A 27,732-nucleotide genomic window follows, 5' to 3' on the forward strand; every position below is an offset into this window, starting at 1 on the left:
TTTTCACCGCATTTCCGTTTTTTTAATTAAAAATAATAACACGAATGAAATACTACGAATAAAATAAACGATATATAAAGAATATCGAGATGAATTCCTGAATCAAATGGCATTCCGTTGGCGTTACGATTGATGCACTGATCTGTTTGAGAGCCTGATTTAGGATGTCACGTGATGTATCATAACGAATAATAATCATAATAGTCATCAAGATGAATCAATAAATCAGTAAATAAACGTTCCCCACCCTAATCTTTGATCCATCCTGATTGATTAGAATGTCACGTGGTATTCAATGTTCAATATTTCAGAAATAATCTTAATAGTAATAAATATAAATCAGTAAATAAACATTACCCACCCTGATTTTTGATCAATCCTGATTGATTGTTGGATCCCATAAATGTGAGTGGCTCCAAACAGATTTCATTTGGCCGACTGGAGCGGTCGCGTTTAATGAACGAGGTGGAATATTAATTAAAACTAACTCAATTATGTCGCTGTTGTCACGTCTTATTTGTATTATTTTAAGCTTTTAAACGATCAAATTGAATTGATCAAAATCTCTATGAATGTTCTTGGCCTTAAAAAAGGCAAAGAATGAGCACTGAGATTATTTTTGATTATTTTTTTTTTCGTGTACAAAAGCGATCAAGCCAAAATGTAAAATGTGGAAAACAAATTAATATTCACTGTTATGGCATGTAGGCTTTCTTAATTCAATCTCAATTGAGTGATCGAAATGGACGACTGGGGTGTCTCAAGGCCTACTTTTATATATATATATATATGTATATGTATATGTGTGTGTGTATATATGTATATGTGTGTGTATATATGTATATGTATATATATGTGTGTATATATGTATATGTATATATATGTGTGTATATATATATATATATATATATATATATATATATATATATATATATATATATATATATATATATATATGTGTATATATATAAAACCAGCATGCAAACTGATGCTTTTAATTAAATAACGTTGGATAGAAAATAGTTTCCTTATTTTTTCTGCCAAATTTAGAGCACTTGACCAAAATTTTGCCATTATTCTAAATATTAAAACAAAGATGCTGAGTGAGCTATTGGCCCTCATTAAATAAATACAAATACCGTGCAAACATTCGCGACTGTTCATGCAATATTTGGATGGATGGATGGATTTATTAGTCTCGCAGTGGAGAAATTTACATTTCATTTTATTTTTATCCGAATTAGCGTTTAAATACATAAATACGTGAAATAAAGTAAATGAATGATAACAGTAATCGCCAAATTTACATTCAAAAGTAATTGTCTCTGACGTGCTATTACGAAGAAATACACGATTGAAAGCAGTGATAAATGACGACTAACGACTAGAACAATAAATCACAACAATTCAACGCAGCAACATTTTCATCGTCTTTTTGTTAAATTCTGCAACGATATTCAGTGAAATACAGTCACAATATTATTTTTAAACGGAGCCCTCCCCCAAAAACAGCTCATAGTTTGTGTTAGTTACTGTGAGTAAAACTCGTTTGTCTGCATTTCATTTCACTATATCTGAATAACATTATATGTAAACGTAGGGATTTCATTCAATCATTAAGATCAATATATATATGTTTTTTAAATCTGACTGCATCGTGATTTTATTCTTTAACCCTCCAAATTTTCCGTAGCTCGAATAAAACATTTGTATTCTTTTTTTTTTACCCCCCACCGTCCTTTTTTCTTCTTTCTGACTCTTTCTTTCTTCTTCTTCTATATGCTGGCTGGCCATAATAAAGCATTTTCTCGGCGGGCTTTTATTGATCACTCACTCTGAGCTAATGTAATTATCCTCATCAATAGGGTGACTGCGGGGAGAATCATTATGTGGCTGACATTGATAAATGATCGGGCCAAATGCGGACCTTTTTTTTTTCTCTCCCACCACCCCCACCTCCTACCCACCCACCCATTCACACCCCACCCGATGACCAGCATAACATCGTCACAAAAACACATTTACGGTGCTCAAATCTGAAAATAATATCAAACAATAAAAAGGCCAAAATGTACTTTGAAGCATTCGACTAGAGTGGACTTTCTTATTCTTTTCGATTTTCGTTGCATTGTCGAGTTGGTGTGTGTGGTGAGGGGGGAGTGGGGTGCGTTGGATTGGCGTGACAGGGAGGAGATGAAGGGGCGGAGTTGTTTGGTTCAGCCCGGATCATCCATCATCCCCTGTCAAGACACACGGACGCAAGGAAAACAGCACACAGGCAATCTACCTTCTGTCTAGTCCACATGGGAGGGGGCTGGCGGAGAAAATAGGGTGGGCTTGGGGGGGTAGCATCGAGAATAGACTAGACAGAAAGAAAACCTATTCCGATTTATATGAAAATCTCGATTCTCCCCCCCGTTTTCCCCTTATCCTTGAAAACAGTCACGTTGTAAGTAAGAGGGGGGGGGGGCAAAAGACAAAATGCATTGACAGGACAAACGGGGAACAGGACAAAAAGACACTTTTAGCCATTACTCAGTAAAAATCGTTGTGCAACAAATTACACCCAAAAAAGGTGTTATTTAGCGTGTTAGCATTAGCCCTAACAATGGAGGAAAAAAAAACTACAATTAAATAATATATTATTATTACAGTTATCGCTTTTACTGATATAAAATCTATAAATCAATATGTATTGAATCGTATTGTATATACTTCATGTTCATGTTTTCATTTAGTTAAAAATAAAATTAAATGGCAGGTTAAAACCAAAATCGTCGTTCATTTCTGTTGGGCTTTTACCACATAGATAAAAATGCCTGGTGAAAAAAATGTTTCCATTTACACGCCAAATGAAAATCACTGAATGGCTGAAATTCAACACTCAATGGGTTAAATCGAAAAAAAAATATATTAAGTCTGTCAACTAAAAAAAACATGTTTTGAAGCAAAGCATTTTTTAAATCATTTTAATATTTGGGAGATGAGCACATGCGTGACTGCAAATGAGATTCAGGTGTATAACAATAACAATATTAACCGAAAGCAAATCGTTTTGGATTGAATTTGCCTTTATTAGTCTCGCAGTGGAGACATTTTGAGAGTGTGGCCGCGGTGGTTAGGAGAATTATTTTAGGGGACCTGCTTAGTGGCTACGCCGGCGAGCACGGTCGAACAAAGAGAACGCTAGAGAGAAAGCAAAGAGACATAAAAAGGCCTTTTCGAGGCTGATTACTGCAGTACTCAAAATGGACGACAGACGTCGCTGCCAAACGCCTGAACGAGAGCAGTTCGTTTCTTCCGCTTTTTTTTTTTTTTTTTAACTGAAACACTTTCGACAAATATTAGATTTTCTTTTCTTGGACACCTCGTGGTCGCTCGTGCATTTTAAAAAACAATGTGAGTGTTTTCTTTTGAAATCCTGTTTTTTTTGTCCGTAGTTTTGGGCAATGTGTGTCCGTTTTTAACTGAATCACACATTTTTATGTCGAAAGTGTTGATTAACTTGCCTCAATGTCTTTGTATGTCAAATATTCTGCGTATTTTTCACGTGCGTGTGTTTGTGTGTGTGTGTAATTCATAATTTACAAAATACTGGCAAATATTAACTGATTCATGGTCGATCTAATCATTTCCTTTTTATTGCTATGTTTATTTTAATGAGTGTGCTAAAAATGTTTTATTGTTCATTTGGAATCTCATCCAAAATAATGACGTTTTTTTCATGATTTCATTCAGTGAAACTCATTTGATTCATTTTGCCTGCATGTCAATTTTTTTTGTTTCGTTTTGAGTTGTTGACTAAAGCTTTTCTGTCAAAATTGCTTCTTACCTTACGAACAAACTAAAACGAATAACATGATTGATATGTAAGAACCTAAGGTTTTTTTGTCAAAAAAATATATGACTTGAGCTGTACAAAAATCCCTACATTTTATATATGAAAACAAATACAACAAAAACAACAACATACTGCAACGGAAAGAATAACACACAAGTTAATCAGGCAAAAATCTACCAAAAAAAATCAAAAATGAAATATTTATTACAGCATTTTGTGACTGAACACCTTTTAAAACAATACGTCACAGTCCTCATACAAGTATTTTTTCCTCGTTTTTTTTTCTTCTTTTTTTATTACGTTTTCTTTATTTTTCTTAATTTTTTAATGTTTTCGACAAAGCTCTGAAGGGAGACGCCATCTTATCTTCTAGTGAGGAACATCGTGCTGAGAAAACAAATCCCCCCCCACCAAAAAAAAAAACATTGGAAAAAGAAACCAAATAAACAAAAAAAGGGAAGGAATTCATGGACATATACAATATCAATGCCACAGCAGATCTGAAACTAGCAAAAACATTCTTTTTTTTCAATTGAGGTAAACACATAGAATATCTAACAGGAGACAATTAATAGACTTGAACTCTGTACGAAGTTTGTTACAATAGTCTCTCAGCTTTTTTTTTTATTTATTTATTCGTCTGTATGTGTATGTGTGTGTGTTATTTCAACCCCCCAAAAAAAAACATTGAGTTTATAATTTAAATGTTTTTTTTCTTCTTTTTTTGTTTTTGGTGCATTGATAGCTTCTCTCCAGTGCTGCACAATCAACATGTGTGTCCTTGTATGTGTGTGTGCGTGTTTGTATGATTAGTCTTGTGAGGACCACTAACATTTTATACCAAATGTAGTGAGGACATTTTTGACAAGTGAGGACCTTTTGGCCGGTCCTCACAAGTTTTCCATTCTAAAGGCATCTAGAGGGTTTATGTATGCATCTGTTAAAGTTTCAGAGAGGTCCTCACAAATTCCCCCAAAATGATTTTTGGTGTGTAATTTCATTTCACTTGGATACACACACTTTTAACTCACTGTGTTTGTTTGTGTGTGTGTTTGTATGTCAAGTCTTGTGAGGACCGCTAACATTTTATACCAAATGTAGTGAGGACATTTTTGATAAGTGAGGACCATTTGGCCGGTCCTCACAAGTTTTTCATTCTAATGGCTTCTAGAAGGTATGCATCTGTTAAAGTTTGAGAGAGGTCCTCACAAATTCCTCCCAAATGATTTTTGGTGTGTATTTTCATTGCACTTTGATACACACACTTTTTACTCACTGTGTTTGTTTATGTTTGTGTGTGTGTGGTTAATGAGAGGAAAAAGTTCACACCGCAAAACGTAAACTGATATTTTAACCAAATTCACTAGAGGGGTGAGGACTTTGAATGTAGAAATGTAGAAACCTCACTCCTGTTATTTCAGTTTCAAGTCCACTTTTTATTTCTTTGTTTTGAAAGAGGTTGAAGTGGGAAATGGGGTGACATTTAGTGTTCAAATGGAACACTAGTTCTTTTAACTTATCAGCAACTGTGGTACTCACTCCTTATCTGGAGTTATACGGACCTCACAAAACCTTGAAACAGGAATGTGTGTTTATGTGTGTGTGTGTGTGTGTGTGTGTGTGTGTGTGTGTGTGTGTGTGTGTGTTTTTCTCTTTTCCTCCCCCCTTTTACACCGTGGAGCTTCTTCCTTCACTCGGCTCTAAAAGGATGAGAGTCCCGCAGTACAAAAAAAAGTATAAAAACCAACACAATCCAGTGCTTGGGTAATGTATTTTTTCTTTAAAAACATTCATTCAAGAGCCTTTTGGAGTTTAAAAATAAAAAATAAAAAAAGGCATGACAAATTGTCAAGGTTGTCATCAAGCAGCCTTTTTCCCATCATGCCTTGCGGGTGGGTTGGGGGGGGGTGCTTAGGACCTGGTGGTCCTCTCTTGAAGCTTTGTGAGATGTTCCATCTTCTTTGTTGACGTAGTGCTGTGCTGCGAGTCCTCCAAAAAAAAGGGTTAAATCCTAAAAAAAAAGTGATCCAAAAAAAAAAAAAAATGTTTTAACTTATTTACCTATACATCTTTTTTTTTTTAATTTTACTACAGTAGTTATAACTCTTGGAGTTCATTTGTTTTCATTTTTAAAAGTCTTCCAGAATTATTTGTTTTTCAGAAGCGCCACATGAAAAGAGTGTTTTGAGTTGTTTTTCAGTTTGTTTGTTTGTTTTAAGCCCAAGACTTTACAAAGTCAACTTGGTCCTCCGCTTGGGTTAAAGTGTAACAAACCTTAGAAAAAGACAACAACAACAACAACAAAAAAATGTGGTTGTCACAGTTTGTCTGGAATTCTTCAGTTCAGCTCCAAAAGCTTTTTCGATTGTTAAAAAAAATATATTAAAAAAAAAATGGCGCCGCTCGCCACTATTTATTTATTTTTTTTCCCTTCTCTTCTTAGATTCCAAAATGGCTGCGGCACAAAAAAAAAAAAAATCCCTTCTGACTGTCAGGCATGGATGTCCAGGCCCGCTCCTGCAGTGGCGGGGTCCATGGGTGTGAGCAAGGGGGGGCGGGGGGGTCTCTGCGCAGACATCCCCGGGGAGGACGAGGAGGGTCCTCCCTGCATCGGCATGGCGTGATGATGATGGTGGTGGTGGTGGTGAGGGTGGACGGGGTACGAGTGGAGAGGAGGGGGTACGTGAAGCAGCTGGCCGGGGTAGGAGGTCATCTGACGGGGGTTGCTCACGCCCATAGGACCGCTCTGAGGTACGTAGTCGGCCGGCACGCCTGGCAGACCTGCCCAAGGAAGAAGAAACACATTTAATATGGACACACATATCAACGTATACATTTTTTCCCATATTTTATATATTTTTTGTCATTATTTTATTTATCATTATACATGGTTTTTTTTTTTTTTTTTTTTGGCTAAACACGCCTTACTATACATGGTCTTTTTTTGGGCTAAAAATTCCTTACTATATACATGGTCCTTTTTTTTTCGTGCTAAAAACGCCTTACTATACATGGTCGTTTTTTTCGTGTCAAAAACACCTTACTATACATGGTCGTTTTTTTGGCTAAAAACCTTACTATATATGGTTGTTGTTGGTTTGTTTGTTTATTTTTCGAGCTAAAAATGCCTTACTATACATGGTCCTTTTTTTTCGTGTCCGAAATGCCTTACAATACATGGTCATTTTTTTTCGGCTAAAAACGCCTTACTATACATGGTCGTTTATTTGGCAAAAAAAGCCTTACTATACATGGTCGTTTTTTTGGCTAAAAACGCCTTACTATACATGGTCGTTTTTTTCGTGTCAAAAACACCTTACTATACATATTGTTACTATACATGGTCGTTTTTTCGGCAAAAAACACCTTACTATACATGGTGGTTTTTTTCGTGCTAAAAACGCCTTACTATAAATGGTCGTTTTTTTCGTGCTAAAAACGCCTTACTATACATGGTCGTTTTTTGGGCTAAAAACCTTACTATATATGGTTGTTGTTGGTTTGTTTGTTTATTTTTCGAGCTAAAAATGCCTTACTATACATGGTCCTTTTTTTTCGTGTCCGAAATGCCTTACAATACATGGTCATTTTTTTTCGGCTAAATACGCCTTACTATACATGGTCGTTTATTTGGCAAAAAAAGCCTTACTATACATGGTCGTTTTTTTGGCTAAAAACGCCTTACTATACTTGGTCGTTTTTTTCGTGTCAAAAACACCTTACTATACATATTGTTACTATACATGGTCGTTTTTTCGGCAAAAAACACCTTACTATACATGGTGGGTTTTTTCGTGCTAAAAACGCCTTACTATAAATGGTCGTTTTTTTCGTGCTAAAAACGCCTTACTATACATGGTCGTTTTTTCGGCTAAAAACGCCTTACTATACATGGTCGTTTTTTTCGGCTAAAAACGCCTTACTATACATGGTCGTTTTTTCGGCTAAAAAAGCCTTACTATACATGGTCGTTTTTTTCGTGCTAAAAACGCCTTACTATACATGGTCGTTTTTTTCGTGTCAAAAACACCTTACTATACATGGTCGTTTTCTCGGCTAAAAACGCCTTACTATACATGGTCGTTTTTTTCGTGTCAAAAACACCTTACTATACATGGTCGTTTTTTTCGGCAAAAAAAGCCTTACTATACATGGTCGTTTTTTTCGGCTAAAAACGCCTTACTATACATGGTCGTTTTTTTCGGCTAAAAACGCCTTACTATAAATGGTCGTTTTTTTCGTGTCAAAAACACCTTACTATACATGGTCGTTTTTTCGGCAAAAAAAGCCTTACTATACATGGTCGTTTTTTTCGGCTAAAAACGCCTTACTATACATGGTCGTTTTTTTCGGCTAAAAACGCCTTACTATAAATGGTCGTTTTTTTCGTGTCAAAAACACCTTACTATACATGGTCGTTTTTTCGGCAAAAAAAAACCTTACTATACATGGTCGTTTTTTTCGGCTAAAAACGCCTTACTATATATGGTCGTTTTTTTCGGCTAAAAAAGCCTTACTATACATACATGGTCGTTTTTTTCGTGCTAAAAACGCCTTACTATACATGGTCGTTTTTTCGGCTAAAAAAGCCTTACTATACATACATGGTCGTTTTTTTCGTGCTAAAAACGCCTTACTATACATGGTCGTTTTTTTTCGGCTAAAAACGCCTTACTATACATGGTCGTTTTCTCGGCTAAAAACGCCTTACTATACATGGTCGTTTTTTTCGTGCTAAAAACGCCTTACGTTTTTTCCTTTTGTAAATGCCAATCACCACCGATAGGGTCAGTCAAAGGAAGGTATCCTGATGGGCAAATGGTTTGTGCTGTGGTTTGCAAACGCAGAGGTGCAGGGTTCAAGCCCAGCATTGGCCATTTTTAGGATTAAAAATGCCTTGGTCGTTTTTCTCGTGCCAAAAACGCCTTACTATACATGGTCGTTTTTTCGGCTAAAAACGCCTTACTATACATGGTCGTTTTTTTCGTGTCAAATACGCTTTACTATATATGGTAGTTTTTTTCGGCTAAAAAGCCTTACTATACATGGTCGTTTTTTCTGCAAAAAACACCTTACTATACATGGTCGTTTTTTTCGTGCTAAAAACGCCTTACTATAAATGGTCGTTTTTTTCGTGCTAAAAAGCCTTACTATACATGGTCGTTTTTTCGGCAAAAAACACCTTACTATATATGGTAGTTTTTTTCGGCTAAAAAGCCTTACTATATATACATGGTCGTTTTTTCGGCTAAAAACGCCTTACTATAAATGGTCGTTTTTTTCGTGTCAAAAACACCTTACTATACATGGTCGTTTCTTCGGCAAAAAAAGCCTTACTATATATGGTAGTTTTTTTCGGCTAAAAAGCCTTACTATACATGGTCGTTTTTTCGGCAAAAAACACCTTACTATACATGGTCGTTTTTTTCGTGCTAAAAACGCCTTACTATACATGGTCGTTTTTTTCGTGTCAAAAACACCTTACTATACATGGTCGTTTTTTCGGCAAAAAAAGCCTTACTATATATGGTAGTTTTTTTCGGCTAAAAAGCCTTACTATACATGGTCGTTTTTTCGGCAAAAAACACCTTACTATACACGGTCGTTTTTTTCGTGCTAAAAACGCCTTACTATAAATGGTCGTTTTTTTCGTGCTAAAAACGCCTTACTATACATGGTCTTTTTTTGGGCTAAAAATTCCTTACTATATACATGGTCCTTTTTTTTCGGCAAAAAAAGCCTTACTATACAAGGTCGTTTTTTTCGGCTAAAAACGCCTTACTATACATGGTCATTTTTTTTCAGCTAAAAAAGCCTTACTATACATGGCCGTTTTTTCGGCAAAAAAAGCCTAACTATACATGGTCGTTTTTTTCGGCTAAAAACGCCTTACTATACATGGTCGTTTTTTCGGCTAAAAACGCCTTACTATACATGGTCGTTTTTTTCCTGTCAAAAACGCCTTACTATACATGGTCGTTTTTTTTCGGCTAAAAACGCCTTACTATACATGGTCGTTTTTTTCCTGTCAAAAACGCCTTACTATACATGGTCGTTTTTTTCGGCTAAAAACGCCTTACTATACATGGTCGTTTTTTCGGCTAAAAAAGCCTTACTATACATGGTCGTTTTTTTCGTGCTAAAAACGCCTTACTATACATGGTCGTTTTTTCGGCTAAAAACGCCTTACTATACATGGTCGTTTTCTTGGCTAAAAACGCCTTACTATACATGGTCGTTTTTTTCGTGTCAAAAACACCTTACTATACATGGTCGTTTTTTCGGCAAAAAAAGCCTTACTATACATGGTCTTTTTTTTTCGGCTAAAAACGCCTTACTATAAATGGTCGTTTTTTTAGTGTCAAAAACACCTTACTATACATGGTCGTTTCTTCGGCAAAAAAAGCCTTACTATACATGGTCGTTTTTTTCGGCTAAAAACGCCTTACTATACATGGTCGTTTTTTTCGGCTAAAAACGCCTTACTATAAATGGTCGTTTTTTTCGTGCTAAAAACGCCTTACTATACATGGTCGTTTTTTTCGGCTAAAAACGCCTTACTATACATGGTCGTTTTTTTCGGCTAAAAACGCCTTACTATAAATGGTCGTTTTTTTCGTGCTAAAAACGCCTTACTATACATGGTCGTTTTTTCGGCTAAAAAAGCCTTACTATACATACATGGTCGTTTTTTTCGTGCTAAAAACGCCTTACTATACATGGTCGTTTTTTCGGCTAAAAACGCCTTACTATACATGGTCGTTTTTTTCGTGCTAAAAACGCAGAGGTGCAGGGTTCAAGCCCAGCATTGGCCATTTTTAGGATTAAAAATGCCTTGGTCGTTTTTCTCGTGCCAAAAACGCCTTACTATACGTGGTCGTTTTTTTGGCTAAAAACGCCTTACTATACATGGTCGTTTTTTTCGTGTCAAATACGCTTTACTATATATGGTAGTTTTTTTCGGCTAAAAAGCCTTACTATACATGGTCGTTTTTTCGGCTAAAAAGCCTTACTATATATACATGGTCGTTTTTTCGGCAAAAAAAGCCTTACTATACATGGTCGTTTTTTTCGGCTAAAAACGCCTTACTATACATGGTCGTTTTTTTGGCTAAAAACGCCTTACTATACATGGTCGTTTTTTTCCTGTCAAAAACGCCTTACTATACATGGTCGTTTTTTTCGTGTCAAAAACACCTTCCTATACATGGTCGTTTTTTCGGCAAGAAACGCCTGACTATACATGGTCGTTTTTTCGGCTAAAAAAGCCTTACTATACATGGTGGTTTTTTTCGTGCTAAAAACGCCTTACTACACATGGTCGTTTTTTTCGTGCTAAAAACGCCTTACTATACATGGTCGTTTTTTGGGCTAAAAACGCCTTACTATACATGGTCGTTTTTTTCCTGTCAAAAACACCTTACTATACATGGTCGTTTTTTCGGCTAAAAACGCCTTACTATACATGGTCGTTTTTTTCGGCTAAAAACACCTTACTATACATGGTCATTTTTTTCGGCTAAAAACCTTACTATATATGGTTGTTGTTGGTTTGTTTGTTTATTTTTCGAGCTAAAAATGCCTTACTATACATGGTCCTTTTTTTCGTGTCCGAAATGCCTTACTATACATGGTCATTTTTTCGGCTAAAAACGCCTTACGATACATGGTCGTTTTTTTCGTGCTAAAAACACCTTACTATCCATGGTCTTTTTTTCAACCAAAAACGCCCTACTATACATGGCCGTTTTTTTGTGTCAAAAACTCCTTACTATACATGGTCGTTTTTTGGAGGGGCTAAAAATGCCTTACTATACATGGTCGTTTTTCTGTGTCAAAAACACCTTATTATACATGCCTTACTATACATGGACATTTTTTTCGGCTAAAAACACCTGACTATAGATGGTCGTTTTTTTTGGGCTAAAAACGCTTTAGTATACATGGTCCTCCTGCAACATTTTTTTCTAATACCAAATGTTCATGGCCCTGCTTTTGATTTTTTTTTTTGCATTCTTGCATGTAAACAGAGCAACATGAATCTCAAATACATAAAGGCGGGAGGAGGAGCAGGCCTGGAAGGGGGGTGGGTGAACTGCTGGTCTCCTGCTGGAGCCGTGGGGCCTGATTCTAGATTCGGGTCTGGGTTTTGCGGGGCCGGCCCGCTTTGTAATGTGAACCCCTGGGGGATTAGAAGCTGTAATAGGAAGGGAGAGGTCGGCGCAAGGTCACTAAGCATGCTCGCCCGCTGCATTCCTGCACCTTAGTACGCTGCAATTAAGAAATGACACTGGAGGGCCCTTGTGAGGGGAAAAGGAGGACACAGTGCCGAGGAAAGGTGGGCCGGTAGAGGCGATGGGGGGGGGGGGGGGGGTGTTTGTAAGATTAATGACCGGTCTCATTGGCTGAGAGCTTGGCCCATATTCCAATACTCCACCGTGGCATGTCACATCATTGGAAATGCACATATTTGTGAGCGTAGCACTCTTAAAACCTCACTACCGGGGCGGTCATAAAATAAATAAATCATTCAAGGCCAGGGGGGAAAAGGGGTGGGTCAGTTACGGGCGTGGGGGGCATGAGGTACCCCCTTTGGCCTCCATATAACCTGAAGCAGCTCCTGTTAAAAGGCCCAGCAGATGTTTTTTGACACTGTAAACTGTGAGTGGCTGCAGTCATTGCGTTAAGTAGGACCCCCACGCCTCAACCATCCCCTTCGCTATTCACACGAGTGTTACGCACGGCCAAAACTGGCCGTTCGGACCCCCCCGCAACCCTTCTCTTGGTCGCGCTCAACAACCGTCCGTAATGAAGTCGTCGTCCGTAGCATATTGCGCGGCGCCGTAATCAAATCAAGAGAGAATAATATTCCACGGAATGAAGCTATTAATGTAATTGGTCATGAAGCGTATAAAAGTGCCTCGGCCGTCATTAAATAGTCTCAAAATTATACGGCCCCGGTATTAAGAATTAGCCAACCTGAGCAAATGTTGTCGCTATGCGGCTGTTTTAGGGTACATTGCCTCACGTTTTTTTTTTCTTTTCTAGACCCTCAACTCACCACGCCCCACCTCGCTCGTTCGCCGAGACAAAACAGAAGATAGAACAAGAAGATGGGGGCAAAAAAACAAGAGAGACAAAATGCCATCTTTGACCCATCGGGGAAAAAAAAGTCGGAGCATTTGCATATAAAGGCTTCTTTTAATCAAGGTAAGTGCTATTATATTGTGGCTCAATGGGCAAGTTAAGATAAAATATCCTCTGAAGCCCCCCCCCCCCCCCATCCTGACCAGATGCTCTTTAGTGTGTGATGTGTCTCCATTTTGAAAAATGGAGACACAGTGGCGGACCATTAAGGCCTGCAAATCTTTCTCTGCTAACCTAAAAATCTCTGAATCGCGGATTGATATTAATTATATTCCGTCCATGAATTCTTCTTAAATAATTCCAAAATGTATTTTCCACTGTTGTGCTATTTCCAGACTGTTTGTTTTCATATTTAAGCATTTTAACCAATCACATATCAGCCATCATTTGTGATCAGGGTCAGAAATCAACCTTGACGCCTTCACAATCAGTTCTGAAGGCCCTGTCGCATCAAATCAAAAGCCAATCAGATTTATCGAGTTGGCAACCCAAAATGGGTAACAAGGCCTTCTTGAAGGCGCTGGTCAACGTCATTGTTTTCGCAAACTATGATTGGCTAGTCACAAGCCGTTAGTGACAATAGCATACTGGCCAGAGCTAGCACAGTATCGTGTCAGTAGCGAGCTGCATCAGCAAATATAATGTTGTTGATTTAATAGTCATTGTAATAATAATAATAATAATAATAATAATAATAATAATAATAATAATAAAAGTAATAATAATAATAATAATAATACATTTCATTTGTAAGCCCCTTTCAAAACTCTCAAGGTCACTTTACAGTCACTGGATCAGTTTTTCTGTGGGTGAACAGCGGCAGCCACATGCGCCAGCGTTCAATCAACCCGAAATAACTCAAATAAATAAAAAACTAGAAGCACAAATAATAATAATAATAATAATAATAATAATAATAATAATAATAATAATAATAATAATACACTTAATTCACAAGTGCCTACCAAAACTCTCAAGGGCACTTCAGAGTCTCAGGATATTTTTTCTGCGGGTGAGCAGCGGCAGCCACGCGCGCCAGCGTTCACTCAACCCGGAAGTAACAAAAAGTTAAAAAAAAAAACAACTACATAACAAAGACACAGAGAGTCATTCGTTTTTTCAGCACTTTCTGTACCCTCTTTGTGACATGAAGCAGTTCTAGATGAAAGAGGAGAGGATCAAAGCATCCTTTTCAGCAGTGGATCAGGGACAAAATGATTCAATATTATTTGTACTTATTGTATTTAACTGTCTATGCCAATTTTCTTTTTCTTTAAATAGGGATGCTTACAACAACTTTTGTCATATTGCTACCATTATGAATATTCGCACTTGAATACTCACAGTACTATTTTGGGAGAGAAAATCCATAATTTGGACGCCCTAAAACGTGTGTATGATCAACCCGCAATAGCTGAAGAAAGTGAAAAAATTGATTTGGTTGGAGATTTACGGTTAAAGCCATTTTCAAGATGGACTTTTCAAGAAAAAAATGGATTTCATTAAGAAAGTTCGGTCAGTTATTTCCTGGTTAACGGTACCCTCTATTGTACTAAATCCCATCACGCTTTTTTTCAGTCGGGATTGATTCAGACATAGCACTACTGAAGGCCTAACGATAAAATCCACGGCCAATATTACAGACCCATTTTCTCCAACTAAGTCACACTCGAGGCTTAAGGGCTGAATCCAGCCAGCCCGCCAAAATAATTTGATGTGGACAATATATACAAAGCGGACAATTTGCATCACATTTTTGCTAAAACATCCCAAATGCAAAACTGATTTGACTTGTTGAGAAATCGAAATGATTTTTGTTTTGTTTGTTTCCACCACAACCCATGTAAAATTAATATTTGAGCAAACAGTTTTTGCTGCCGTCTGCTTTCAAAGTGAATTATTCTTCAATTTGTTGTGCACATATGTGGCGATCATTCAGATTTTAGAGTTCACAGGACCTTGAAAGGAAATCGTAATTACCATGTGGCCTGTGACAACAACAAAAAAAAGACTGACAATCTGTTCTGAGTTGTCAAAAAAGATAAATTGTTGTTGTTTGTTCAGTATTATTGAGTTATTTAACAACAGCTTAACAATTAAGCAACATTAAGCAACTTTTTTTTAAATTTGTTTGTTTACTACTTGGGGCTATTGTTTTACAAAGTAAAAGCAGATGTTGGCAAAGGCCATCTTTTGATTCAGTACAAAATAAAAGACTGGTCAACAGCAAAGTTTAATCGGAAATGACTTGTGTGTGTGTGTGTGTGTGTCGCAAAAATCTTTTTCAGGCTGGGTAAAAAAAACAGAAAAAAACAACTATTAATGCAAAAAGCTACATTTTTTTCCTCGATTAGATAAGGTTATGGCCGAACCTCTCTCTTGAAAATAAAAATATAAAATAAAAATAAAGAATATAAAATAATAAAAAAATAAATAGATAATATATAAATAAAAATAAATACATACATATAATATAATATAATATAATATAATATAATATAATATAATATAATATAATATAATATAATATAATATAATGTCTTCTTTTCCTTTCGGCTTTTCCCTTCAAGGGGTCGCCACAGCGAATCAGTAATATAATATAATATAATATAATATAATATAATATAATATAATATATATAATATATCTTCTTTTCCTTTCGGCTTTTCCCTTCAAGGGGTCGCCACAGCGAATCAGTAATATAATATAATATAATATAATATAATATAATATAATATAATATGAATGAATACATTAATAACATACATTTAAATAACATTAATATAATATAATATAATATAATATAATAACATCATATAATAACATAATATAATATAATATAATATAATATAATATAATATAATATAATAAATAATATAATATAATATAAAATAATACAACTAAAATATAATAGAGAAATAATATATAATAAATACAATTACATAAATAATATACCTGATAATATAATACAATATATAACATACCACAAAAATGTACCTTCAAGTTATATATATATATACAATATATATATATATATATATATATATATATATATATATATATATATATATATATATATATATATATATATATATATATATATATATATATATATATATATATATATATATATATATAGTTAGTGACGGCAGGTCGCTCTCCCTTCGCGCCGCTTGACTCGATATACAATTTGTGACATTGATGGCATGTCGTGAGAGTTCTCCAATGTAAAATGTAGCGTTCATGTGTGTGTCTTTCAGACACTATGCCAACAGCTCTCGGCTCATAAATTTAGCTAAGTGTCTCAATAGTGGGTACCCCACCAGCGCCGACCAAATACCCCCCCAACCCCCACCTCTCCATAACCACCCCTCATCCTGATCCTTAAATTGTCAACACCAGTGAAGAATAATCAAAACACATCTCTGCTCAAAACAAACCTCCCGTGAAGGATGAGGCTATGCCACCCCCTACTCAGGCCCGTATATCTCGATCCCGGGGAAGAGTGGGTGGGTTGGTGGGGGCAGCGGGGGGGGGGGGGGTAATGTACTGCGACGTTCCCATCTTTGCATATAAGATAATTTGGGCATCAATCCTTTCCTGGACAGATTTATGTCACTCCGAGGACAGTTTCACTTCTCTTCTTTATCGCTTCACTGGAGCCTGCTTAATTCCCGTCCCCCCCACCCTTGTCAGCCCATTCCCCAGGAGATGTTATTTTGTTCCCCCCTTAAATGTCCGACATTTGCATCCTCGTCCATTTGAGGAGGGGGAGAAGAAAAGCGCGATGGCGCTACCGCGATAAATAAATGTTCAGTTACTTCCACTGTCCCTTTTTCTTGTTGTCTGGCGCCACAAGTCCCGTCTGTCCTTTTTTTGTGTGGGGTGGGGGGGACAAGTTGAACCTCCTTTTTCCCAAGTTAATTCATCTTTAACTACTCCCTATGCCTTGCCTCCTGTCGCGTTAAAAGCCTCCTTCAAAAAAAGCCCCGGGAGGTCTGACGGTCAAACAGCCCCAAGCTGGGAAAGAAAATGGAAGATAAAAAAAAAGATAAAGATCCTAGTACTTACTTGCCCCTTTTTCTTTGCGTTTTTGCTTTACAAGATGGAGGTTACATGTAGTGCCATTGCCCATCCATGCCCATATTCATCCCCATTCCACTCATAGGCCCTGAAAAGAGGAGAGAAAACGCCAGGGGAGAGTCAAGCAGAGTTTGGAACATAATGGGTTAGCGCTAGGTAAAAGGCTGAAGAAAAGAAAAGAAAAGAAAAGAAGTAACCATTCGGGATGTGAATCCGAATAAACTCAAACAATTAAATATATAGCATATAAACCAATGTTAAATAGGTTAATCCAATGCTAACCGAACTAGCCCTGAACGCTTCACTAACCAGCTGTTTTTAACTTCCTTAGCCAAGCGAATTACTTATTTCACTACACTTAGTTAAGCAAACTTCATTAGCCTGGCAAAAGCGGTGCTAAATGCACCATTTTCGGTAAACCAGTGCTTGTGATACTAGCCTGTATAGACGAGTGCTAAATTTGCTAGCTTGTATAAACTTGGGGCTAATGTAGCTAGTTTGAGTATACAGGTGAAAATATCACGAACCAGCGCTAAACCGGTGCTAACTTGGGTAGAAATGTGTGCAAATCATTCCACTAGCCGATACGACTCTGAATTTTTGAACTTTTTTAAAGCTATTGCTAACTTATGAAGCTAATTTAAACTTCTGTTTGTGTGGCTAGACTGGATAATGTATTGATAACTTCAAATGATTGGACTAAAACCTTAGGCTAAGTATACTAGCTTGAGTAAATTGGCACAAATTTAATAAGTTGGGTCAACTAGCGCAAAATTAATTCACAGATGCTAACTTGAGAATCCCGGATAGACAGCTACTAAGGTCACTAGCTTGGGTAAACTGGCCAACTTCCTTGTTTTGATTAAACTTGAAAACGTTGCATACCCTGAATGTCATGAGTCTGTATTAACTTTACTAGCCTAGTGCTAACTTTGGCTAGCTTGGTTAAAGCTTGTGTAACATCTCTCGCCTGCTTATGATGGGTGAACTTTACTAACTCGGTTCGAAGTTGCTAGCATTGGCAAACTGTTGCTAATGGGTTACCCTTCCCATCCCTAACGACGATGACATTATTTGCGGTCATAGTTGTTGGACTGGAGGAAGCGGAAAAAAGAAGCAAAACCAGACAAAAAGCGGTCACATTATGCTAGCACAGCTTGCGTTAGTGGTTAGCCTAAACGTGAACGTTACTAACTTTGTTCAAAGTGGCTAGCATTGGCAAACTGTTGCTAATGGGTTACCCTTCCCTTCCCTAACGATGATATTATTTATGGTTATAGTTCTTGGACTGGAGGAAGAGGAAAAAGAAGCAAAACCAGACAAAAACCGGTAATATTATGTTAGCATAGCTTGCGTTAGCAAATTGTTGCGAATGGGTTCCCTTCTCTAACCATGATAATATTATTTGTGTTAATAGTTGTTGGACTAAAGGAAGAAAAAGAAGCAAAACCAGACACAAAGCGATAACATTATGCTAGCACAGCTTGCGTTAGTGATTAGCCTGACCGTGAACTTTATTAACTTAGTTTAAAATGGCTAACGTTGGCAAACTCTTGCTAATGGGTTACCCTTCCCCTCCCTAACAATGATGAAACCAGACGAAAAGCGGTAATATTAAGCTAGCACAGCTTGCGTTAGCGGTTAGCCTAGTAGATGTCATGCTGGATGATAAAGTGAGCACAAGGTGACCAGGGAGCGTCGTTGGGGCGAGGGCGGGGAGTTAAGGACTCACCGCCCGGTCGGATCCCCATGTGCTGCTGCCCGTCCAGCACGAAGCTGCCCATGGGCTGGCCCTCGGGACTGTACGCTGCTCCTTGGCTCACTGAAGGATCAAGAAGAAAACCTGATTGTAGTCAACACGCGGGCATGAAAAAAAAATAGGGAGGAGGAGGATCGGGGGAAAGTGGAATAAGAGGGTGGTAGAAGAAGAAGAAGAAGAAGAAGAGAAAAGACACCAGACAATCAGCAATTGTCTCAGCTTGCAGCCCAAACATACCGTAAGACATTGTGCTTATGGTTTGCACGTACTCATGCGCCGGGTCTTCGTCATGCTAATTTCATTCAAGAGATCTTTAATTGGAACAGACTGGATGTAGGCTAACAAAAGCTAACACAAGCAAAAAGCTTGGTTTAGCTCTCAGTCGTACAGGTGTGGTCCATCGATGAAAAGGTTTCTTCAGCCGTCATCTGTATTTCTTTGAAGGTGTCGGACGTTTCGCTTCTTATCCAAGAGGCTTCGTCAGCGAACAAATTTTTTTGCTGGTAGCTTTGGCCCTATCTATCCATTTCTGTACAGCTTATTTCTCATTATATCTCATATATATATATATATATATATATATATATATATGTATATATGTATGTCCCTACTGTCCAGACGTGGCTGTACCAGACTCTGCTAAGATAGGTCCCTGCTCTCAGGTTGGGGGGGAGCAGAGGGCTATTCCCTGAGGCTACACTGGTTACCTCGATTTTCCTACCTGATTATGGGGTCTACGACTGGCCTGATTGCCCCATTTGCTCTGGTATCCTCACCTCATCAGCATAACTAAGGCGATGTGGTCTAAGAAGTCTGTTGTAATAGCGATCCAAATTAAACCTCACCCCACCATGGTGATTTAATGAAGGGTTTTGCTGTTTTATGAAAATAGCTTCTTTTACTCCCCTTTCAAAACATCTATTTTCTTTCTCTCCAACGGAGCCTCTTGGATAAGAAGTGAAACGTCCGACGCCTTCAAAGAAGTACAGATGACGGCTGAAAAACCCTTTTCATCGATAAACCAAGCAAACATACAGTACAAATAGCAATTGACGCGTTCATACTAAAAATTATTTCATGATTATATCCAAGCTTGCAATCGAAAATGTATGCCACCAAAGTTGCACAAAACTAGCGCTCGACCAATTTATCGGTGGATATTAACGCTTTTTTGATCAGGCAAAAAAAAAAAACGCTTCATTTTGGCCGATTCCATACATTGGCATCAATGAGCATCATCAGATTTAAAGGACAACCGACGCCTCCGGAAAAGTTGTGTCTTCAGAACTATTTGAATCATATCCATAACTGGATGAGTAAGAAGAAAGTATCTTCTATGAATCTGAACTCTCTGAAGCCATTGTTTTGTGTCTGGAGTATCCTGGCGTGACATCACGAACAAGGGGGCGGGACCTTCTGAAACTCGCCATTTTCTAAGTCATTTTGAAGCAGTTTTGGGACACTAAGTCATTTTTATTGTTTTTTTGCATTTGACAAAAAATATCAGCCTGCGTGTTTCGGGTATTTTTAGATTCTATAAAACAGGGTTGTCAAACTCATTTCACATGGTGGGCCACATATGGCCTCGGTAGATGTCAAGTGGACCGGACCAGTAAAATCATACAATACATGCTATACATAACCAAATATCATTCCTTCAATACTGAAATTTACTCACCAAGCACAAATGTTTCCCACGCATCTCTTAAAGAAAATATGACATTGTCCATTTTTCATTGAAAACTCTAGACTCCTTATCTACTTTTCTCTATTTGGATAATGAGCGTGTTGAAACCATGGTTGATCGAAACAGTACCACTCTGCCTTCTAGTGGACAATCCTTGAATTGCACCTCATTCGAAATAATTCCCTGTCGTTGCATTTTTTTTCCCACTTTTAAATTATCCTGCGGGCCTGATCAAACCTCCTTAGGGGCCGGTTATGGCCCACGGGCCATATGTTTGACACACCTACTATAAAACGTTTTTGTGATGTAAGTTAGGAAACAAAATAATGGTGTCGGTTGTCCTTTAAATGTTATTTTTCTTCCCGTTTTTTTTTTTTTTTTTTTTTTTTTTCATTCAAATCCGCTGCGGCCATTTTCGGGATTGGCTACAAAAGTATCACAAAAAAGTAGCAATCAAGTCAATTTTTTTTCAAGGCACTTCCAGTAGGAAATCTCCAATTACACTTTGAGTTGATGGTCCGCGGGGGGGATTATTTGAGTTAACCCCACCTCCTCACCCGCCCCTTCCCTCTTTCTGAAGAGAAACAGGGCAACAGTGTGCATGCGAGTGGGATTTTTGAAAAGGACATCTTCACACTAAGGGGGGGGGGTGCAGGGGTTGGGAATGGGGGGCAAGGAGGATGGGCAAAGGAGGAGGAGAAGAAGAGTGCTACTGTATCCATTCTTTTTTTTTTTTTTTACCTGCTCGATTCGACTGGTCAATCATGGGCTGTACTATTCTTCTCCTGGCATTAATGAACCTGGCAGAGAGAGAAGAAGAAGACGAAGAAAGAGACATTAAATCAGGCAGACATTCACACCACACACACACACAAATACAACAACAAACAAAAGGCCGATTGTAAAGCGACTTGGGAACCGAGCGAGGGACACGTTTAATGTTCCTTATGATCTATTCCCCCCTGGTTTAATAAAGCTTTTGATTACGTAGGGTTGCCACGGGCGCCGAGGAGACATTCCTCAAGTATTAGCTGCCGCTTGGGCGCAGATGGGGGTCGGTGGGGGTCGGTGGGGTGGCTAGGGGTTGGTTAGCTACGGCGGTGGCACATCCCTTTCTGCTGCCGTCCGTTTTTTATTTCCCCCTCACGCCAACTTCACTTCGGCTTGTCTTGCCCCAAGTGGGGATGCACCCCCTCCCCCCCCCATTGGAATGGGAAAGGAAGCTTTAATGAAGAAACGCTGAGGATACATATGCTTCCTTTCAGGCTTTCTTTCCCCTTAATGGGACCCCAACACTGAACGTACTGGCCAGGGGGGTCTCTGGCTGTCCAAAAATTGATACAAGAGTATTAATATGGCCGTTACTATCATTTTTTTTCTCAGCCATGCATCATTTTTAATCACGGATGTAGCAAAACAAGAGAGCGGAAAATCCTACTGGACCCTCTGAACCCTGCCCACCACCTTTTCCAGCTTTCTAAAAATTAATAATTTATTTCAAGCGCCTTTCAAAGCTCTCAAGGACACTTTGCAGTCACAGACAAGCATAGATACAATAATAAATAAAATACAATTATAAATAGAATACAATAAATAAAATACAATTAGAAATAGAATACAATAAATAAAATACAATTAGAAATAGAAATAAGAGATCATTTTAAATAGGTGGGTTTTCAGATTGGATTTGAAGGTGGGAAGAGAATCCATGTTACGAATGTTGGGAGGAAGTGAGTTCCAGAGTTTGGGGGCAGAGCAGCTGAAAGCTCTGTCCCCCATTGTGCTGAGTCGGGCAGGGGGTGAGCACATAGAGGTGGAGGGAGGAGGCGTGGGTGATGTGGTGAAAGGATGAGGTTCTGGTGATGATCCGGGTTGAAGAATTCTCGACTAGTTGAAGTTCGTGCTTTAGGTGTGTGTGTGTGTGTGTGTGTGTGTGTGTGTGCTCTCGTTTATACGTGGTTATGGGGACAAAAACCTGTTTACACAGTCACATCCTGGGGACCATTTGACGTATGGGGACAAAAAACCTGGTCGCCATAAAGAAAACATATAAAAACGTTTCAGAAAGGGTGGTCCCCACAAGTGATGATCCGAAAAGTGGTCCCCAGAAAGCATAAAAACGCGTATATGTGTGTGTGCGTGTGCCGGCTTGATAGCCAATAGATAGCAAATAAAGTGCTCACTAAGTATCCAGCCAGATTGCTACATACAAAATCTGATGGAGATTTTTTAGGGTTTCAACATTTTGACAGTGGTGCCCCCCACCACTGCGCCTCCCTCCCCATGGTCGCCCTCAGGTAGACCTGTGCAATCTAATGGAGCCTTTCATGAAAAACATTAACACAAAGCCCTCAATGGGACCCCATTTCTAGGCGGGAGGGGATTGTGAGTCACTTCTCACCCCCCACCCCCTCGCACGCACGCACGCACGCACACACACACACGCACACACACACACACACACACACACACACACGCACACACACACACACACACACACTTTCTACCCTTCTTTCCAGCTGTCCAGAAATGAGGAACAGGCATGGGCCACTTTCACGTGGTATAGTGATGTCAGTGAACCCATCAATTTGGCCGTCTGAAGTTTTATCACCAGCCTTAGTAGCAAATAATCGCAGCGCCACAAAAAGAAAAAGAAAAAAAAAGGCCTTTCCAGTTTAGCGGGTGGTGGGTAGGGAGGAGGGGTCACAGGGAGGTGACTGCCAGCTGGGGGTGACTTTTTAACTCTTCTGGGGTGTTGCGTCAAACAGACCTTACCCACTGACGCGCTGATTATAATTATTATGACAATGTTTTTATTTTTTTATTTCGTTATTTAGCTATGCACTTACTTATGTACTTATTTATTTATCGATGTATTTATTTATGTAATTATTTTGTTCCAATTTATTTATTTATTTATTTATTTATTGTTTTGACATATTGATTTGTGTATGTACTTACTTATGTATTTAGATATTTATGTAATTATTTTCTTTTGTGTATTTATTTTCACATATTTATTTAGTTTCATCTATTTATTTAGTTTGCTTTATATATTTATGTATTTATTTATGTATGTATTTATTTATTTATTTATTTATTTATTTATTTATTTTACACCCACTGGCGCTCTGATTGTAATTATTATGACAATACTATTCATTCATTCATTTATTTATTTTGTTGTATTTATTTTGTTTTATTAATTTATTTTACACTCTATCATTCACATCCATTAAAAAACACATTTAGTTATTTTCAAATATTTATTTAGTTATTTATTTATTTATTTATTTATTTGACCCTACACACCTTCCCCACCGGCACTCTGATTAGAATTATTATGACAATATTTATTTATTTAGTTAGTTATTTAGTAATGTACTTACTTATGTACTTATTTATTTATTGATATATTCATGTATTTTCTTTTGTGTATTTATTTATTTATTTATTTATTTATTTATTTATTTATTTATTTATTTATTTATTTTCGCATATATTTTTTTTTCACATATTTATTTAGTTTCATCTATTTATTTAGTTTCATTTATTTATTTATTTTACACCCACTGGCGCTCTGATTGTAATTATTATGACAATACTATTTATTCATTCATTCATTCATTCATCTATTTATTTATTTATTTATTTATTTATTTTGTTGTTGTTTTTATTTTGTTTTATTAATGTATTTATTTTACACTCTATCATTCACTTCCATTAAAAAAAAACACCGCAGGTATATGGCCATGTGGTTGATATTAACGAGAAAAGGTGGTTTCTAAACCACCAGCGTAACGTACGGGACGGCTCAAGAGGTGGTCATTAGCGAGAAAGGCAGAGCTGGAACCAATTTGGGGTTTCTAATCCCCCGTGAAGTCCTGATACCTGCCCTCACCTTCCCCGATGAACTTTAAACGCCTCTAATCTGCCTGCCTCCAAGCGGCGCACGTGAAGAAGAAAACAGGCAGGTATACACCGGTAAGGAAAGAAAAAAAAAAGACACGGCGCCACTGAAGGTGAGTTCACATTCTTAAAGGGAAATTAGCGTTGCAAGTCACATGACAGCGAGAGGCAAACATCGGTCGTGTTTCAGGAATAAGTGGAATGATGCAATCGTGAAGTCGTAAATCAAAATACAATAATGGATATCAAACTGCCGGCTTTGCCAATTACACCTGTTCATGATTTGGAAAACAATCATATTTAAACAGGGACTGTAATTTGTAAGCACAGAATTTATTTACGTGGCAATTAAATGAGTGAATACATAACAATATAAAACATTCAAAATGTAGTTTTAAAATAAGTACAATTATAATTATAAAAGAAAGAAAAAAAAGAACAATTACAGTCAAATCATAGTTAAAAAATAAATGGAAAAATTCAGCGAAAAAAGTAAAAAAAAAAGAAAATCGACAGCAAAAATTTATGTTTATATAAATTAAATAAAACAATCAAAATAACGTCTTTTAAAAATAAATAGAATTATAATTATGACATGTAAAATAAAGAAAAACAAGAAAAATACAAACAAATCATACATAAAAAATAATTGGGAAAATTCAGAAGAAAAAGCAAAAAAAAAAAAGAAAAGAAAATCAACACAAATATACAAGTTTATATAAATACCAAAATAAAACAATAAAAAAAAAAGCATTTTAAAAAATAAATGCCATTATAATTATAAAATATAAAATAAAGAAAAAAACAAGAAAAATTACAAAGAAATATACCTAAAAAAGAAGTGGAAAAATTCCGAAGAAAGCGCAAAAAAACGGAAAATAATCAACAAAAATATACATGTTTATATAAATAACAAAATAAAACAATATATTATATAAATAAAAAATATATAAAAAATAAATAACAATTCTAATTATATTTATCAAATATAAAATAAAGAAAAACAAGAAAAAATACAAACTGATCATAACTAAAAAATAAATGGAAAATTTCAGAGGAAGAAGCAAAAAAAAAGAAAAATGACAAAAATATACATGTTTATATGAAATAACAGAGAAAAGTAAACGCTAATAACCTGGGGGAAAAACTTCAAAAAATAAAATAAAATAAAATAAAATAAAAACTAATGAAAACACGATAATAATAGAAATTAAGTAGGAGATGAAAAAAAGTCAAAATAAAGATAAAAAAAAAATCAGCCGAGCTTGTTCATAGGAACATAGATAAATTCATAAAACAAATAATAATAAAATCTAAATAGGTCCAAAGGGAGTATATAATTAACAATAATATAATTACATACAATCAACAATAATTAATGTGGAAAAAAACAATAATAATCCATTTTAAAATGAATTAATCTGTCTTCATATGAACACGCTCAAACTAAAACATACAATTTGGTTGTGTAACGATCTGGCAACACACCCATCCAAAAAATATATGAAAGAATAAAACAATTATGAAAGGCTTCATGCTTCCAAAAAAAATGAGGGCAACCATGTGGACCTGCCTGTTCTGCTCTCAACCGCTTTCAACTTGACTTTCTGTTTCCACTGTCAAAACATTTGCTTGCAAACCAATAAGTCATAAGCAAACGACCCCCCCCCCCCCCAAAAAAAAAAAAATGAAAATTAACTGCATGTACTTGAATGCAACATTTGCAACAGATTCTGTTTATTCGGGCAGACATATTTAGCATTTCACTCATTTCTGACTCACTCGTTTTTTTTTCCTCCCTTGACAAAGTCGTCAAACGAGTGACCTCACTCCTGATTGGTTGGCTTCTCCCCCCCCCCCTCCCTGACCGTCTTTGCAGATTACCCCTCCACCTTCCCCCCATTTCCCTGGCTCTCCCTTCTCACGTTTCTCCGGCTGAGCCCAGCTCCAGGGGGGAGAAGATCGCTTTTGGCATGGCCATTTCTCAGCGAAAGAATGCTGACAACGGGAGCCACTTAGCAGGTGTGGCTTTGAGTCACTTAACCAGAAACAAGAACGTCGTGACATGCTGAAAATGTGGACGCAGGAGTGTGTGTGTGTGTGTGTGTGTGGGGGGGGGGGACTTTTATGGAAACAAGGCCTACTTTGCACATTTGTGTTGTGTTGCATTTCAAAGCAAACGGAGACTGGTTGTTCGGTTCACAGGTAGCATATTGTCCGATGAATAAGGCGTACCCAAAAGCCCTTATTTTCTTCAAAAGATGACCTTGCGCCTTATATAACAGATGCGGCTTATATGTGAAGTCATATCGAGCCACAACAGGTCTCGCAATGACTGTCAGTAGCCACCGACTCCCGTAGAAGAAGTAGTGCGTAACCCCAGCCTTTACTGTAGCGCCTTATAATGTGGTGTGCCTTATTTTTGGACATGTTTTACAGTATATATTAATAGTATATTATATTCGGAAAACGTTTTTCATTCATTGAAGGTGCGCCTTATAGTCGGGTACATATGAACTTTTTTCTCTCTCATTAACACACACACACACACACACACACACACACAAACACACACAGTGAGTACAAAGTGTGTGTATCCAAGTGAATTAAAAATACACACCAAAAAAAAATCATTTTGGGTGAATTTGTAAGGACCTTTATGAAACTTTAACATATGCATATATAAACCCTCTAGAAGCCTTTAGAATGAAAAACTCGTGAGGACCGGCCAAAATGTCTAAAATGTCCTCACTACGTATGGTATACAATGTTCGTGGTCCTCACAAGACTAGTCATACAAACACACATTGAGCGTAAGACAACATTGTATGGCGGCCAGTCTACTTAACAGGACCCCCACCACCCCTTGTGAGTGAGCCGATATTAGTCGCCGAGGGACGCCGTGTTGATCCAGCCTAGCCGAGACCTCGTGTCAAGTGGACTCCCGCTGTCCTGGCTCCATCATTCATACCCTGACGGTTATTTACCCCCCACCTCCACCTCCCCCCCCACCACGGCCAGGCCGCTCCAGAACGCTCGTAAAGTGTGGATTGTTGTCCGTCCCGGCACATGTATGTGTCATGCCTCTTTTAGGGTGTGACCATTTGCTGCTACTGTAAATCCCAAATGGTGGCTGAGTGGATTGTTAAAATTGTGCTGACGAGCGCATTCGAACGTCGACGTGAAAGACGAGTTAGCGCTTTTGCGTAAGCGGCCTGAAAATGTGTCGAATGGAGAGTCGTCTCCAAGGGGCCGGTGACAGTTTGGACGCAGTTGGAGTGAGAGTAGACGAAAAAAAGTTGTTGT

At 37.4% G+C, this 27,732-nt stretch overlaps 1 protein-coding gene across 6 annotated transcripts in view; it reads right to left on the reverse strand.

Moving 5' to 3' along the window:
- Positions 1-4,013: 4,013 nt before the first annotated feature.
- The window catches only part of meis2a (Meis homeobox 2a), a 145,339-nt gene continuing 121,620 nt past the window's right edge, over positions 4,014-27,732 (reverse strand). For 3 of the 6 annotated variants that reach the window (XM_089003978.1, XM_089003974.1, XM_089003975.1), the window contains exons 10-13: positions 21,259-21,317; positions 18,804-18,914; positions 17,060-17,159; positions 6,482-6,622 (exon numbers count right to left, since the gene is read on the reverse strand). In XM_089003978.1, the coding sequence (XP_088860104.1) occupies positions 17,101-17,159; positions 18,804-18,914; positions 21,259-21,317 (229 nt within the window). In that variant the 3' untranslated portion in view covers positions 6,482-6,622; positions 17,060-17,100. Of the gene's footprint in view, positions 6,623-13,490; positions 13,496-17,059; positions 17,160-18,799; positions 18,915-21,258; positions 21,318-27,732 lie in introns of all 6 variants that reach the window. The other 3 variants (XM_089003976.1, XM_089003979.1, XM_089003980.1) reach the window with 2 other exon arrangements.

This window comes from Hippocampus bargibanti, linkage group LG09 (assembly GCF_051943395.1).
Source record: "Hippocampus bargibanti isolate YZ-2025 linkage group LG09, ASM5194339v1, whole genome shotgun sequence".
Classification (NCBI taxonomy): Eukaryota; Metazoa; Chordata; class Actinopteri; order Syngnathiformes; family Syngnathidae; genus Hippocampus; species Hippocampus bargibanti.